This window comes from Chelonia mydas, chromosome 16, assembly GCF_015237465.2.
Source record: "Chelonia mydas isolate rCheMyd1 chromosome 16, rCheMyd1.pri.v2, whole genome shotgun sequence".
Taxonomy (NCBI): domain Eukaryota; kingdom Metazoa; phylum Chordata; order Testudines; family Cheloniidae; genus Chelonia; species Chelonia mydas.
Genome location: NC_057857.1, coordinates 12,547,485 through 12,562,295, shown reverse-complemented (window position 1 = coordinate 12,562,295; position 14,811 = coordinate 12,547,485). Strand labels below are relative to the sequence as shown.

The 14,811-nt window shown below is 43.5% G+C and overlaps 1 protein-coding gene across 29 annotated transcripts in view; it reads left to right on the top strand.

Annotated features, from left to right (window-relative positions):
• Window positions 1–14,811, top strand: part of DNM1 (dynamin 1) — a 104,650-nt gene that overhangs the window by 24,780 nt on the left and 65,059 nt on the right. For all 29 annotated transcript variants that reach the window (XR_006286143.1, XR_006286138.1, XR_006286142.1 and 26 more), the window contains exons 2-4: window positions 9,158–9,231; window positions 11,246–11,395; window positions 13,782–13,985. Coding sequence is in view for 21 of the 29 variants with exons in the window: in XM_037879397.2 (XP_037735325.1) it covers window positions 9,158–9,231; window positions 11,246–11,395; window positions 13,782–13,985 (428 nt within the window). In the remaining 8 variants the exon portion in view is untranslated. The remainder of the gene's footprint in view (window positions 1–9,157; window positions 9,232–11,245; window positions 11,396–13,781; window positions 13,986–14,811) is intronic.

Below are 14,811 nucleotides of genomic sequence, written 5' to 3'. Positions count from 1 at the left end.
GTGCCGCGACTGGCAGTGAAGACGTGCCCTTAGTGGCTTTCTGTGCTCAAAAGGTGCTACTGGAGCTCTGCAACATCAAACCCTTTGAATGTAGGGAGGATCCCCAGTGTCAGAACCAAAGAGTCAAAACACATCAGATACCCAGTAGGAATCTATGTAATCAGGTCAAGCTGCTCTGGGGTGGAAAATGAGTTTGTTTTGCAACCTCATATTCCTTCAAATGATTAGATTAACAGATTTTAAGGCCAGGAGGGACCATTATGATCATCTACTCTGACCTCCTGCATAACACAAGCTAGAGAAGTTCACCTAGCGATTACCTCATTCAACCCATAATTTCTGATTGAGATAGAGTATCTCTTTTAGAAAGACCTACAGTCTTGATTTAAACTTGTCTAGTGATAGAGAATCCACCACATCCCAAGGTAAATTGCTCCATTGGTTAATAACCCTCTGGCAATTTGGGAAATCGATCTGTACGGCTTATGAATTCTAGGTTTCAGAGTAGCAGCCATGTTAGTCTATATTCACAAAAAGAAAAGGAGTACTTGTGGCACCTTAGAGACTAACAAATTTATTTGAGCATAAGCTTTCGTGAGCTACAGCTCATGAATTGCCAGGTGACGAAGGAGAAGTTTAAAAAGGACTCAGAGGGGGAAGGCTCATGTTAGAGGGCTTATTCCTTCACCCACTTACTTCCCTGGTCCTTCTCTCATGAACAGAGAGCAACAATACCCGAAGTCCAAAGGTGCAAACAATTCAACGTTTATTGGGGTGAACTTCCAGAAAGCATGATTCCAGTTTCCTTCCTTAGTGTTCCCCTTCCCAGCTCTGACACCACAGAGCCTTACCTGTGTGCCTGTTCCCATTCCTGCCCTTAGCAAAACATGATTCTAATTTCCCCACCCCCATTCCCTGTTCCCATTCCCCCAGCCACTTCCTGATTGACTGCAGACTATATAGTAAAACTTGAGTTTTGCTTAGCTATACCTTAACCAATCAATCCTAACATATTGTAACATGATTATGTAACCAATTATATCCCACCACCTTAATTAGTTTACACCCAGCAAAATTAATTATACAGCAGACAGAAACAATCACAGAACCCAACAGAGATTATACAGACAAACAATAGGGAAATGGGGACTACAATGATAGAACAACAAAGAAATGAGGATTTCACATCCCAGCTATTGATAAGTGAGTTCTTGCCAGACAGGATGCTATCAAACTAAGTTTCCTTTTACATCTTCTAGGCACTTCCCTTTCTCTGAAGGCGACAGGCATTATCAGGACAGGATTGTATTCCTAACAGCCCAATAGCACCTTATTTCAATGTGACTAGTTTGGAATGTGAGGAGGTGACCATTCGCTTCCCAGCTTATGGCTGCCTCTGCTGCTTCGCCAAAGATCTTCGCCTAAGCACAGGGCCTCAGACTGTCCTAGTAAGAGAAGGACCTCACACCGGCAGACAGTGATTTTGATTCTTTCTTTTATACCTCTATAACTAGCTAAGTGATAAGAATACACCTAAATTCTTAGAGTATAAGCCTTTACAGATGGGCCTGAATATCTATATCCTAACAGCTCAGATAACCAAACAGGAAGTTTGGGGCAGGAAAGGCGAACAGGACAAATCAGCCGAGGTCACAGAGAGCAACAGCGAGCTGATGAGAGAACACAAGCCATGCACTGCAATAGCAAAAGGATGCTGGGTGGCCCCAGCTGACTCTGACCTCAGCCCAAAGAATACTCTGGAGTGGTGCAGAAAATGATGCAGGGAAATGCCTATAGGATTTATTATTTTGTATGGCGTTGTGATTTCTCATGCTATTAAATAAAATAAATAGTTTGTTAGACTCCTGAGCACAGTGCCTGCGTGTATCATGCGTTACACCTACCACATGCCATTTTGAAGATATAAACCAGCTGGCTCACAAGTTTGGCTGGAGTTCTGCGAGATTTGGATTCTATTCTTGACTGCCACTGATGTGCAATGTGATCTAGTCAAGTTCCCTGAGACCACTTCCTCCCCACCCTATTAGTGATAGTATCTCTCTCCTGTTCCACAGCTATTTTTGTAGGCAAACCTGAAATTGGGTATTACTGGCCTGGGAAGACTCCCTTCATAAGCATCAAAGGGTCTGTACATCCTTATTTAAATGATGGGCAGCTAAAAGTAGACATGGCTCTTCCATACTTTGAGAAGGAGGGAACTGGCAGAGAGATGTAAGTTTCAACTCTACTGCAGACTGAAGATGTTGAAAGGGGACACTGAAATGCAACAGATCCTATTCCTCCTCCATTGTAAGGAGGGAGCTGTGGTATCCCTCTATATTGGTTCAGCCATCGAGTGTCTTCTCTTTCTAATCCAACAGCCTTGAAGCGAATACTTGAGTGCACAGAACTGCAGGGTCACAAGAGTACAGGCTGGTCCGCTGCAGATATTGTATCCATTGTAGTGACATTTAATCCTGATGTTACAGACAGTCACTGATCTTTGCTGACTGAGCACAGTTCAATTCACACAACTAAGCAGCAAATGAATCCACTTTTAGCAAGAATGGGAGGAGCAGTCTTAAGTATGTGTTTTTTCTCTCCAAGTCCCTTATCATTCCCCTTGCTCTCTTCTGTATCTTCTCTAAGATATCCTATTTATAACAAAGACTCAGAACCGAGCACAATATGCCCAGTGTGGCCCCTTCTATGATGAATCAGATCATTGAGGCATTAGGGTACTATTCCCTCATGCAGAGCTTTAATAATCACCTCCTGTCCCTTTTTGCCTGAGCAGAGATGTTTCTGTTAGGAAGAGAAATTGGTGATACAAGTTGGGTATTTGTTTGGTGCAATCCTGTTTATTTACAAAGAGCATACACAAAGTCCTGTTTCCTGAACTCTTAACAACAGCAGACAGATTCCTTGTTCAGAAATCCAAGACTGCCTTTCCAAAGAGTACTGGGCCCATAAGCATCTCTGTGTCTCATCTTCCTTCCAGGGTCAAATTCCCCACTGCTTCCTTCCCTTTCTGCTCACTCTCTGCTTAACACCACACACAGATATGCACAATTACAACCAATCAATTCTCTAGCTCTTGCATTTTGCAGTCCGACTCAGGGATCGCCTCAGCCTTAACTATGAATTTCATGGGTTTGTAATTATTCGTGTGGGGATATTTAATATGTCCCTCTAATGTTTTTTACTTTTAAATTACTCATACTCTTAACCCTAATTTTATTTTAACATGCTTTTTTGTCTTGGAATAGAAATTAGAGGTGAACAAGACCTATTAGGTCATTTAATCCAATTTGCCCATCACAAGCTAGTGCTCTACTGTATGAGAGTAGGAAGGGTGATGTAACAATCTAAATGTAGACCTGGGAACCAGGAACTCCTGAGCTATAGTCCCAGCACTCTCATCCATTTCCTCTATGGGCAAGTCAGTTAGCACTCGTGCCTCAGTTTCCCCTTCTGTAAAATGTGACAAACATTGGGTTGTTGTGAGAATAATGAATTAACATTTGAAAGCACTTTGGACATGAAAGGTGCGAAGTATTACAATGAGTGTTATCTCAGGTCACGTCCCTAGTTGTTACTTTGCACCATGTGAGCAAGGAGGGCTTCCTCCTTCATTGTCTCATATCTTTGTTCATAGCCTTATATTTCTCTGAATAGAACTGGATAGAACGTATGGATATAGATGGCTACCTGAAATTGGTACCTTAAACTTCGTTCTGTGGAACTGCAGGAGCCAATAATCAAATCAAATATATATGGAAAATCAGTACCTCCATTATGTGAATAGGACTGCTCTCTCATTCAGTGGGGGTGGAGGTGGGGAGGTGCATTGCCATTTCAGTGATACTTCCCAGCAGGAAGCCTAAGCTGATGATGCAGTGTAGGATGGAGACAATTCAGCTCCCATTCAAAAGCCTTGGAAGTCAGAAAGTTTCTAAGTTCTTGTCAGGGACATTAAATACAATTAAAAAAAATTTTTTTTTGGTTAATATAAGATTCTCTCCACTCCACTTTGTGTCATGTGTTCAAGACAGCACCTTCCTGTTTAATTTAATATCATATTTCAGACACCACATTTTGTACAGTGTTTCATGTAATGAGATGTAGAGATTACACTGCTTTTATATCACATCAGGGTCTCCTTTGTTTTAGAACTTAAAATGCCCTCATCATTTCATTGCTCAGAGCTCTGTAGCATATTATCACTGAAGGGGTGACTGGTGAAGTGAAAAAACAGATTGATAGAGCCCGAAGAGTACCCAGAAGTCACCTACTACAGGACAGGCCCAACAAAGAAAATAACAGAACGCCACTAGCTGTCACCTTCAGACCCCAACTAAAACCTCTCCAGCGCATCATCAAAGATTTACAACCTATCCTGAAAAATGATACCTCACTCTCACAGATCTTGGGAGACAGACGAGTCCTCGCTTACAGACAGCCCCACAACCTGAAACAAATACTCTCCAGCAACCACACAACAAAAACACTAACCCAAGAACCTATCCTTGCAACAAAGCCCGATGCCAACTCTGTCCAAATATGTATTCAAGTGACACCATCATAGGACCTAATCACACTAGCCACGCCATCAGGGGCTCGTTCACCTGCACATCTACCAATGTGAGATATGCCATCATGTGCCAGCAATGCCCCTCTGCCAGGTACATTGGCCAAACCAGATAGTCTCTACGCAAAAGAATAAATGGACACATATCTGACATCAGGAATTATATCCTTCAAAAACGGTTAGGAGAACACTTCAACCTCTCTGGCCACTCAGTAAAAGATTTAAGGGTGGCAATTTTGCAACAGAAATCTTCAAAAACAGACTCCAACAAGAAACTGCTGCGCTTGAATTAATATGCAAACTAGATACCATTAACTTGGGTTTGAATAGAGACTGGGAGTGGCTTGGTCATTACACATATTGAATCTATTTCCCTATGTTAAGTATCCTCACACCTTCTTGTCAACTGTCTAAATGCATCCGATGACGTGAGCTGTAGTTCTCGAAAGCTTATGCTCAAATAAATTTGTTAGTCTCTAAGGTGCCACAAGTACTCCTTTTCTTTTTGCAAATATACACTAACACGGCTGCTGCTCTGAAACCTGTCTAAATGGGCCATCTTGATTATCACTACAAAAGTTTTTTTTCTCCTGCTGATAATAGCTCATCTTAATTAATTGGCCTCTTACAGTTTGTATGGCAACTTCCACCCTCTCTGTATGTGTATATATATATCTTCTTACTATATGTTCCATTCTATGCATCCGATGAAGTGGACTGTAGCCCTCAAAAGGTTATGCGCTAATAAAGTTGTTAGTCCTTAAGGTGCCACAAGTACTCCTGTTCTTTTTACTGAAGGCATAGTTTCCTATCTTCTATTTTTCCCTCCTAGCCTCATTACCTTACTCTTCCTTCCTGGAATAGAATAAGCCAGTTTATCTAACCCTTTTGCTCTTGTCTGCCCAAGTCATCTGGAATGTAATTGTCCTTGTCTCCTTATTGATTCCCTGTCTCTGATTTAATTTAATCACTTCACATTCCTTCTTCCAAAGCAGAGAACAAATACAGTTCTTCCCCTTCCTGTTAACTGGGCCTAACACCTCTTTCAAGGAGGCTACTAAGTAAGCGCGTAGTCAGTGCTGCACTGCCTCTGTTAGTGTACTTCATTTACAGGAGCAGTTTATTAAACCTGCTGCAAGAGGCAGACAAGCATTCTTCACCCTGCCTTCCGCCTGGCCTGGCCTGGCCTGCAGCCAGCTAGCTATAGCATTTACCAGTCCTTAGCTGTAGGGTTCCACCAGTGGAATGGGCTCCACCTAAGCAGGAGGGGCACTGTGTATTGCCAGAAAGACAAGCACTAGGGGGAAGGAACAGGCATATTGTGGGAAGAGGGAATCTGTCCAGAAGTCAGCAGAGAGGGAAATAGGCAGATGGGTAGTCAAGGAGGAAATAATATTCATCACTGAAACAACCAGCCAAAGGGCCTTCTACATTTTCTCGGTGTAAATTTCATGAAGTTGTTTTCATTGGCATGATACTATTTGCTATTTTTTCAAAGGGCTGTGCAGCGTTAGAGCCACCTGACTCCTGTTAAAGTCAATAGGTTACACTCCACACATTCTCTGCTAAAATAGAGGTGGGGGTCCAAATTCCTCTCTCTGTATTAGGGACCAAATTGTGCTAATTTTCACCCAGGCAAATAGATTAAAGTCAGACTGCTGATTTAGGTGACTAACCTTAGATCTTGTCTACATGGGGAAATTTATTGGTAGGATAATCTCATTGGAACAAGATTTCCCTGTGTAGACGACTTTAGACTCCCAAGCTGGAAACTTTTCACTATAAACTCTATGTTCTTCAGTTTCCTTCTCTGTAAAACTGGAGAAACATTTACCTACTTCACGGGAGTAATCCCCCATAAAATCCTACCTCCCTACCTCAGGATTGGTGTGGGGGTGAATGGGGTTCGACAGTGAAGTATGATGGACCGTATGCTCTGGCAGGTCTTACCAAGCCAAGAAGGTGTCAAGCTAGCCTCCAGGGAAGTAGGAAGTCCGACGGTACCTCTATTACTCTAGGGCAACCCGGCCTAAGCGGAGGGGGTACCACAGTTACAGGACACAAGGTCCGGCACCCCGAATGCACTGCTGAAAAATTCTTCTACCAAACAAGCCACATGAGTAATGTTAGGCTTTTTGAATTCACAACTTTAAAGCAATATGAGATCTTAGGATAAAAAACTATCAAAGGGCAGAGTATAACGTTAAACACACCATATCCATATAAAGTATGAATAGTAAGCAGGCTTCAGGGCAGAGAGACACAAAGATCAGCATGAAGAGCAATTTTGTTCAGTTAGGGCTTGATCTTGAAAGGTGCTCAGGGCCTGCATCTCCCTCTACTACGTGGGAATTTAGGGCACTTGACATTTTGCACAAGGTGCTTGGCAGAATCAGGCCCTTATATATTGTACCAGTGTTTTGGAGAAGGGACTGTCTAGTAATATGATATCATTCACTCATGATATAATCACAATTAAAAAGAACAACTCAATACAGTTCTGGGACATATAAATACTGACATCAATAATGTCAGAGGAAATTATTGTAACATTAGTGTGGGACTTTATTTGGAATATTGCCCACAATGTTTTATATAAATGGCGACTAGGCAGTAGCTAGCACCTAGAATGATACAGAGACTCAAAGGTTTTAGCTGTAATCCCAGTGGAATAGAGAAACTAGGGCTGTATTCTTTGGGAAAGGGGAAATGAAAAGAAGACTTCAGTGAACCATAGATTTCTGAAAGGACTGGAATATTGAGACTGGGTTACTTTCTCCTTTCAGTTGCAGTGGTGTAAATCTAGTGCAACTACATTGACTTCCATGGTGTTACTCCAGATTTACACTACAATTACATTACAATTGACAACAGATATTTACCTGCTATCATATAGAGCTATTGGATTTAGGGATTATCTAATTATTTTTCTGTTCTCCCATCATGGGAGTAGCTGTGCACCTCCCAGGCTTTACTGAATTTATCCTTACTGCAGCCCTTGAGACAGGAAAATTATTATTACCCCCACTGTACACATGGGGAAATGGAGGCACAGAGAAGTGAAATGACTTACATAAAGCCACACAGGAAGTCTGCGGGAAAGCCAAGAATTAAAAACAGATTTTCTGAGTCTCACTCTAGTGACTGAAACACAAGACTATCTCATCTCTCTTAACCTTCTCTCCAATAGCAGGACAAGAACAAGGACTTAAAGTGTTGGGGTCTGTCCGCCCATGCCAGTGTAAATCAGGAGTAGCTCTGCTGAAGTCAGTGATGTTACACTAGTGTCAAACTATCGTTAAGGGAGGAGGGAATTGGAGCCTAGAACTGATGGAACGTAGGCAGGATTTTTTCACAAAGAATGTATCTTATATATGGAATAGGGGCCTGATTTTCAAAAGAACATCGTCCCCATTTAGGCACTGAAATAAAATGGTCAGATTTTCAGAAGTGTTCAGCATCCAGCAGATGCAACTGAGAGTAAAATCTGTCCATAAACTAGCAAGGTCATCAGTGGATGCAATAAGTATGCCTAGCTTTAAAAAGAGAGAGAAGCATTTGGATGAAAAAGAAAAGAAAAAAAAGCTTGTGAGCTGTGGCTGCTAAGTCAGCATTAGGAAATGGATATAGACAGGCTTCCTTCCTTCCCTGAAATGTCCTGTATTCTAATAATTTTACCATTTGGTGAATTGGTTTTGGAAGGAGCTGCTGTTGCTGATGACCTGGCAGCAGTTCCTGGCTCTGAGCAGTCAGTCAGGAGGAGGAGGCCTGGGTGGAGGCAAGCCCTTGGCTGCTATGGATTTTGTTCCAGAAGGATCATATGCCGTATCCATATTTGAGCAATGCAGTCTCTCCTCTAAATCCAGAGTGCAGGGCTTGCGTGATTCACTAACTAGCCCAACCCTCTTTAGGGTAACACTGCACTCACAGCATCTGAGGAGGCACCAAGCATTTCAGATGTTGCTTGGATTTCTCCCTTCCATTTTTTTTTTGGGGGGGGGGGGGGGGGGGTTAAACCTGCATTCATCCCCCAAATCAAGATATCTGCTCCTTGATTATAGGGAGCTTCATTAGATTGACACAGAAATACTGCACGTTCACTGCAGGGGGACGGGAGGAAGAGGGTACTGGCCTTCCCAGCATTCTGGAGCAGGGTTGTTGGTGGTGCAGGCCTCTCCAGCATTCTGAGCGATGGCAGTACCATGCTTCCAGTATTGCAGAGTATTAAAGCTGAGGTAGAGCTCTGTGGAAATCAGTTTAATAAGAATACCTTTAGGGAGTTTGTCAGAAATGCCTACGGGATTTAGGAGCACATGTCCTATTGACTCAAGGGGAACTTGTGCTCCTAAATCCTTTAGGAGCTGTTGGAAATCTCCCCCATAACCCTTTATTTTTGCAGGGGGGGTGAGACGGTGTTTTGTTTTCCAATGCCTTGAATTTTGTTGCTCTCTTTCCCTGGCTAAGACACTCTGCTTTAGAATCTCTGAATTTCTAAAGGCAGCAAAGCCATGAAAAGATTGAAGAAAGGAAGCCATCACTCATCAAAAACTTCCTATTTTATTTCAGGGACTTCCTGCCCCGTGGATCAGGCATTGTTACCAGACGCCCACTGGTCCTGCAGCTGGTAAACTCTACAACAGGTATGTGAGCCATCTCCACTCCCATCCTAACCCAGCACATAGCACAAAGGAATGAAGTGAGGTACAACCTTCCCTCTCTGCAGACACCAACATTTTCTGTATTGCTATATCCCAGACAGAAAAAATATTCATTGCCAACCTCTAATAAATTTTATGGCTAATCTATAGGAATATAATCAGAGTATATTGAAAATCTTACACACTTTGTGTGGCCAGTGTGAAACAAGTTGGTGGTTCTCACTCTGTTTCCCGATGGACAGATGTCCACATCACAAAACCCACCACCACAGTTGACACAAAATTGGCAAACTTGTTGACAATCTGAGAAGAGCCCAAGGACTGAATGGGACATGGAGATGAACTCCCTGCTCACTCCTAGAAGAGGCACCTCCAGTTTGGGATAAAAGTTAATTGGCAGAACCTTGCCATGCTATCCCTGCTCTGTGGGAAAGAGAAGACAACAGTCTACAAGGCTGTCAATTTGGCACTTTCTGCCAGCACTAAACTCACTTGGAGCCAGGTTTTGATACTTGTACTCAGCATGAGTTCTGCTTTATTCTGAGAGCAGTCCCACTGAAATCAGTGGTACTACTCAATGTGAGAAAGCAACTTGGAATACGTTCCCATAAAAATAGTACTTTCATTTCAGCCTATTTAAAATCTAGGCTGCATTAAATGTTCAGGAGCAAAGTGCTTCTCATCAGCTTGTGCTGAATTTATTAGGTGGCTTCACCAAGATCCTCCTTGACTGCAGAGCTATGATTTACTGAATGGATGAGACCTAGATAAGACTGGAGAACCCTAGCAGTCAGCTTTTCATAGGATTAGAACTATAGTAGAACCTCAGAGTTAGGAACACCTCAGGAATGGAGGTTGTTCATAATTCTGAAATGTTTGTAGCTCTGAACAAAACATTATGGTTGTTCTTTCAAAAGTTTACAACTGAACATTAACTTAATACAGCTTTGAAACTTTATGATGCAAAAGAAAAAGGCTGTTTTTAACAATCTTAATTTAAATGAAACAAGCACAGAAACAGTTTCCTTACCTTGTCGAATATTTACATTTAACACAGTACTGTACGTGCTTTTTTAAAAATTTTTTTTGCGGGGGGGTCTCTGCTGCTGCCTGATTGCATATGTTCCGTTCCAAATGAGGTGTGTGGTTGACTGGTCAGTTTGTAACTCTGGTGTTTGTAACTCTGAGGTTCTACTGTAATGTAATTTAAATGTGTTGAGAACTAAGCATCAGAGTGTCAGTTACAGAAAAAGAAATGACATTTGGGCTTAGTTATTTACATCAGGAGCATATTAGCTAAAACTGTCTCTTCTGCTATACCTAAGACAGGCATAGTGGGAACTGAAGTTTCACCGTGAAGATACAAGGAGAGTCTTTTCGGCCAGTAACTTAGGGCCAGACCCTGCCAATCTTCGCTGTGCAGAATTCTCATTGAAATCAGTGGGATTGCTGGGTGTAGCTCAATGGCAGAATTGAGTTCTTAGTGCTTGAGAGTGTGGGACACTTATCCCAGCCTGTGTTTCTCAGATCTGTAAAGCAGCAGTTCTACTCCTCAGGTAACTGGTAACCAGAAAGTTGGTCCTCTCACCACTAGAGGATTTCACCATTATTTACCCCAACACTCTAACAAAGTGCTAGACACTGATCACACAACACTAAACACTGTGTTCCACTGCAGTGTGTGCATGGCGTTTATCCCTGCAGACAGGTGTATATTTAGCTGCCTTGGTTTCAACAGAGGAAGACCTGAATCATTAATTGGATATCAAGGGGAGGACTCTATCCCTCCTGGGACATGAACTGAGGATCAGCAGCTCTCTGGCTTGAGCTGAAGGGGATTCCCTCAGCTTTTGGTAGTGATAGGAGTACCTTAGTTACCTCCTCTTTGCTAGCCTCCTGGCACTAGAGGTTGAGACCTTTGCCACAGCTTATCCCTTTTGACGGTTTCCTCAGTCCAGCAGGGACACACTGTAAGTTTCTAGTGTTGTTTGACTAGAATTTGGAGAGTTTCTACACTGCAAAGGGAAGAAGTTCACCGACTTCGAAGAAATACGTCTGGAGATCGAGGCTGAGACAGACAGGGTTACTGGCTCCAACAAGGGAATTTCCCCTGTCCCCATCAACCTCCGGGTCTACTCTCCCCATGGTAAGTACTGTACAACATCCAAGACTGGAGTATTTGGGGTGCGGGGGGGAGCAGAATGGTGGGGTTTGACTTTGCACCCTGATGCTGCTCTGTCTTGGAGTGAAGGTAGTAAGAACAGAAATGGCTGCCGTGAGAGCTTGCAGACTCTTTGCTCGCAAATCCCCACAACAGGCTGGACCATGCGGGACCAATCTCCAGCCCTTTGACCACATTGTGACAACTCACTCAGCTTTCTGACAGTAGTACACTGTGTTGCCCCATGCTGGACCTAAGATCCAGACTCAAATGGGATCCTGCTGTGCCAGGTTTGTAGGGACTGGGATTGCTGTGGAGACAGCATGCTCAGCTCAGGGGAAAAGGAGCACCTTGCATGGCTCTCGAGTGATTCCCCGCCCCCAGTTCACACAGGGGCGGCACTGATAGACTTCAAAGGGAGCCACATCCAGCACTCTATTGGTGGAAAGGAGAGATGCTATGATATAGGGGAATGGGGTGTGGGATTTGAAATGGGATTAGATTAGCTCCCTGTCCAGAAAAAATAAAGATTACAAAATCCTTAGTGGTCATTCAAAGACCTTATAGTTGATGAGATTTTCTTCTTTATGCATCCGATGAAGTGAGCTGTAGCTCACGAAAGCTTATGCTCAAATAAATTGGTTAGTCTCTAAGGTGCCACAAGTACTCCTTTTCTTTCTTCTTGATTGAGATACTAAATAATTCTGTAAGCCTAAATGGCTGCTGGGAACTCTCCCTTCATAATCTGCCAGTGCTACTCCACGATTACCTCTGCTGGGTTTTCTTTTAACATTTAAATGAGCTGTTCTCAGACTATGATCAGGAGATGTATGGTGTTCAGAATAGAGATGGTGAAGGTCTCTCCATGTGCTCCATAGAATGAAAAGGTTGGAGAATCACTGATTTAAAGACAGTCTCTCGGTGCCTGTGCTCCAGTTTCTTACCTGTTGCATCCTCCCCTAATCTTAATGGGCCCAGTCCCATAGCCCTTATTCAGGCAAAACTCCTGTCAGATATTTGGACATTTACCAGAGAAAGGATTGCATGATACAGCCCTATAGTTGGTTAATCATCTTGTGCTTGGCTTTTTCTCAACATCACTTACCTGACTAACTGCTACTGCAGCAATGAATTGCCATTTCCAAATGAAGCTCAAGCAGTTGTTCAGATTTAAAAGCTGATAGGAAATCTGGCATCATGTCACACTATTGTCTTTTTTTAAGCAGAATCCCCCACCAAAATCAATGGCATAATATAATATGGACCCTGTTCCTGTATATAATGAACCTATGAGCATTGTTTACTGCCACACAAAAGGGGGATGGAGTGAAAGGCTCACTGAAAGTCAGCCCTCTCTCACTGTATCTCTGTCTTTCTTCCCCCAACACCTCTTTTCTGCACCAAAGATGGGGAGATGCTGCAGAAGTTTCTCGTAGTATATGCACTGTTTGGCCCTTGAGCAGGAATGACTCATGGTGTGTAGATATCAGCCATACTGAAAGGACGGTCTCCCACTTTACACTGAGATGCCTTGGCAGCAGGAGACTGAAGAGACTAGGATGTGGCAAATAAAAGCCTTTCAGAAGTTGCTGCATAATAGAGATTAATACACAGCAAAATATTTGCATTGATAAATCTGTTGTCCCTGTCTGGCATCTTCCAACCAGGGATCTCAAAGCTCCTTAAACTGCAAAACAACTGAGAAAGACTGGTCAATGTTATTAGCCCTATTTACAGATAGGGAACTGAGGCTCTGAGATGAGAAATGAGTTGCCCAGGGTCACACAGTCAGTGGCAGAAACAGGAGTAGAATTTGGAAGTCCTGTGTCCCACTCCCCTGCTCTAACCATTAGACACAAGATAGGAATATTGCCCAGTCTTCTGGCTCCCAGTCCCCTGCTCTAACTACTAGACCTGATAGCTACTACTTCTCTATTAATATTATTATTATTAATAATAATAATAATAATAATACCTAGCCCTGATAATTCACTTTGCATCATCAGTAGCACACAGCACTTTACAAAGGAGGTCAGTGTCATCATCCTTATTTTATAAATGGGAAAACTGAGGTAGAAAGAGATGAAGTGACTTGCCCAAGGTCACAGCAGGCCAGTGGCAGAGTTGGGAATAGAACCTATAGAATTCTGAGTCCCAGTCCACTGCTCTCTCCACTAACAAAAAGGAACTATCTTTTTTACTTTTTTTCTGGGATGCATGAGACTCTGGGTGCTGCTAGCTGAGTTACATGTATATATCTATCATGCCTATCCATGCAGTAGGTAAACACTTTTAAACTTACAGATGCCTCTCATAAACACAACAAGGTACTCTAATTGGGACCCTCACTCTCCTCCTTTTCCTTGTCTAGTCCTGAGTCTGACACTTGTGGACCTACCAGGGATGACAAAAGTCCCAGTGGGGGACCAGCCACTTGACATTGAGTTCCAGATCCGGGAAATGCTCATGCAATTCGTCACCAAAGAGAACTGCCTCATCCTGGCTGTATCCCCAGCCAACTCTGATCTCGCCAACTCTGATGCCCTCAAGATTGCAAAGGAGGTTGACCCCCAAGGTAAATCCAGCCTCTGTTTTTGTTTTAGCATGGCACTTCTGGCACTAGATCTGGTTCTACCTTGTCCCTGGATATGAATAATGGTGTATGCCAAAGACGTGTTCCCCTGCTCAGGAAACAGTCTTCCCAACACACGTAGCTCTTGCCCAGTTCACACAAACCCCTGAGACAGTGGTGTTCTCAACCCATATACCCTCCAATCGGCAAGGCAGTGGCATGCTCAACACACAGACTCCTGTGGAAGTACCCTGTCAAACCCTATTGAGGTTGCTTCAGCATGGGTTGTTGTCCTAGAACAGGGATCGGCAACCTTCGGCATGCGGCCCATCAGGGTAATCTGCTGGCGGGCTGCGAGACATTTTGTTTACACTGATCATCCACAGGCATGCCTCCCTCCTCTCCCCGCCACAGTTCCCATTGGCTGGGAACAGCGACCCACGGCCATGGGGGGCCATGCCTACGGACAGTCAATGTAAACAAAATATCTCACGGCCCACCAGCGGATTACCCTGATGGGCCGCGTGCCGAAGGTTGCTGACCCCTGTTCTAGAAGTTCCTGGTTCTCCCTCCAATGAGGAAAAAGGCTTCTCACCCTTCAGTCACCCAACTTCTCCCTAAAGGGGATAGAGCTGTTAGTTAGAGCCATCTGCACTAAGCCGCCTCTCTGCTGTAGTCCAGAATGGGGGTATGTGAGAATCAGCCTTCCCTCTCTCCTCTCCTACCACACTGGTATGCTCCAGTCCCCTCTCCCCCAAACCCTGGGCTGGAAGTCCCATGTGCTGAGTTCAAGAGCCCTTGTGGAACCCAGTCAGGTAATTTGCAGTGC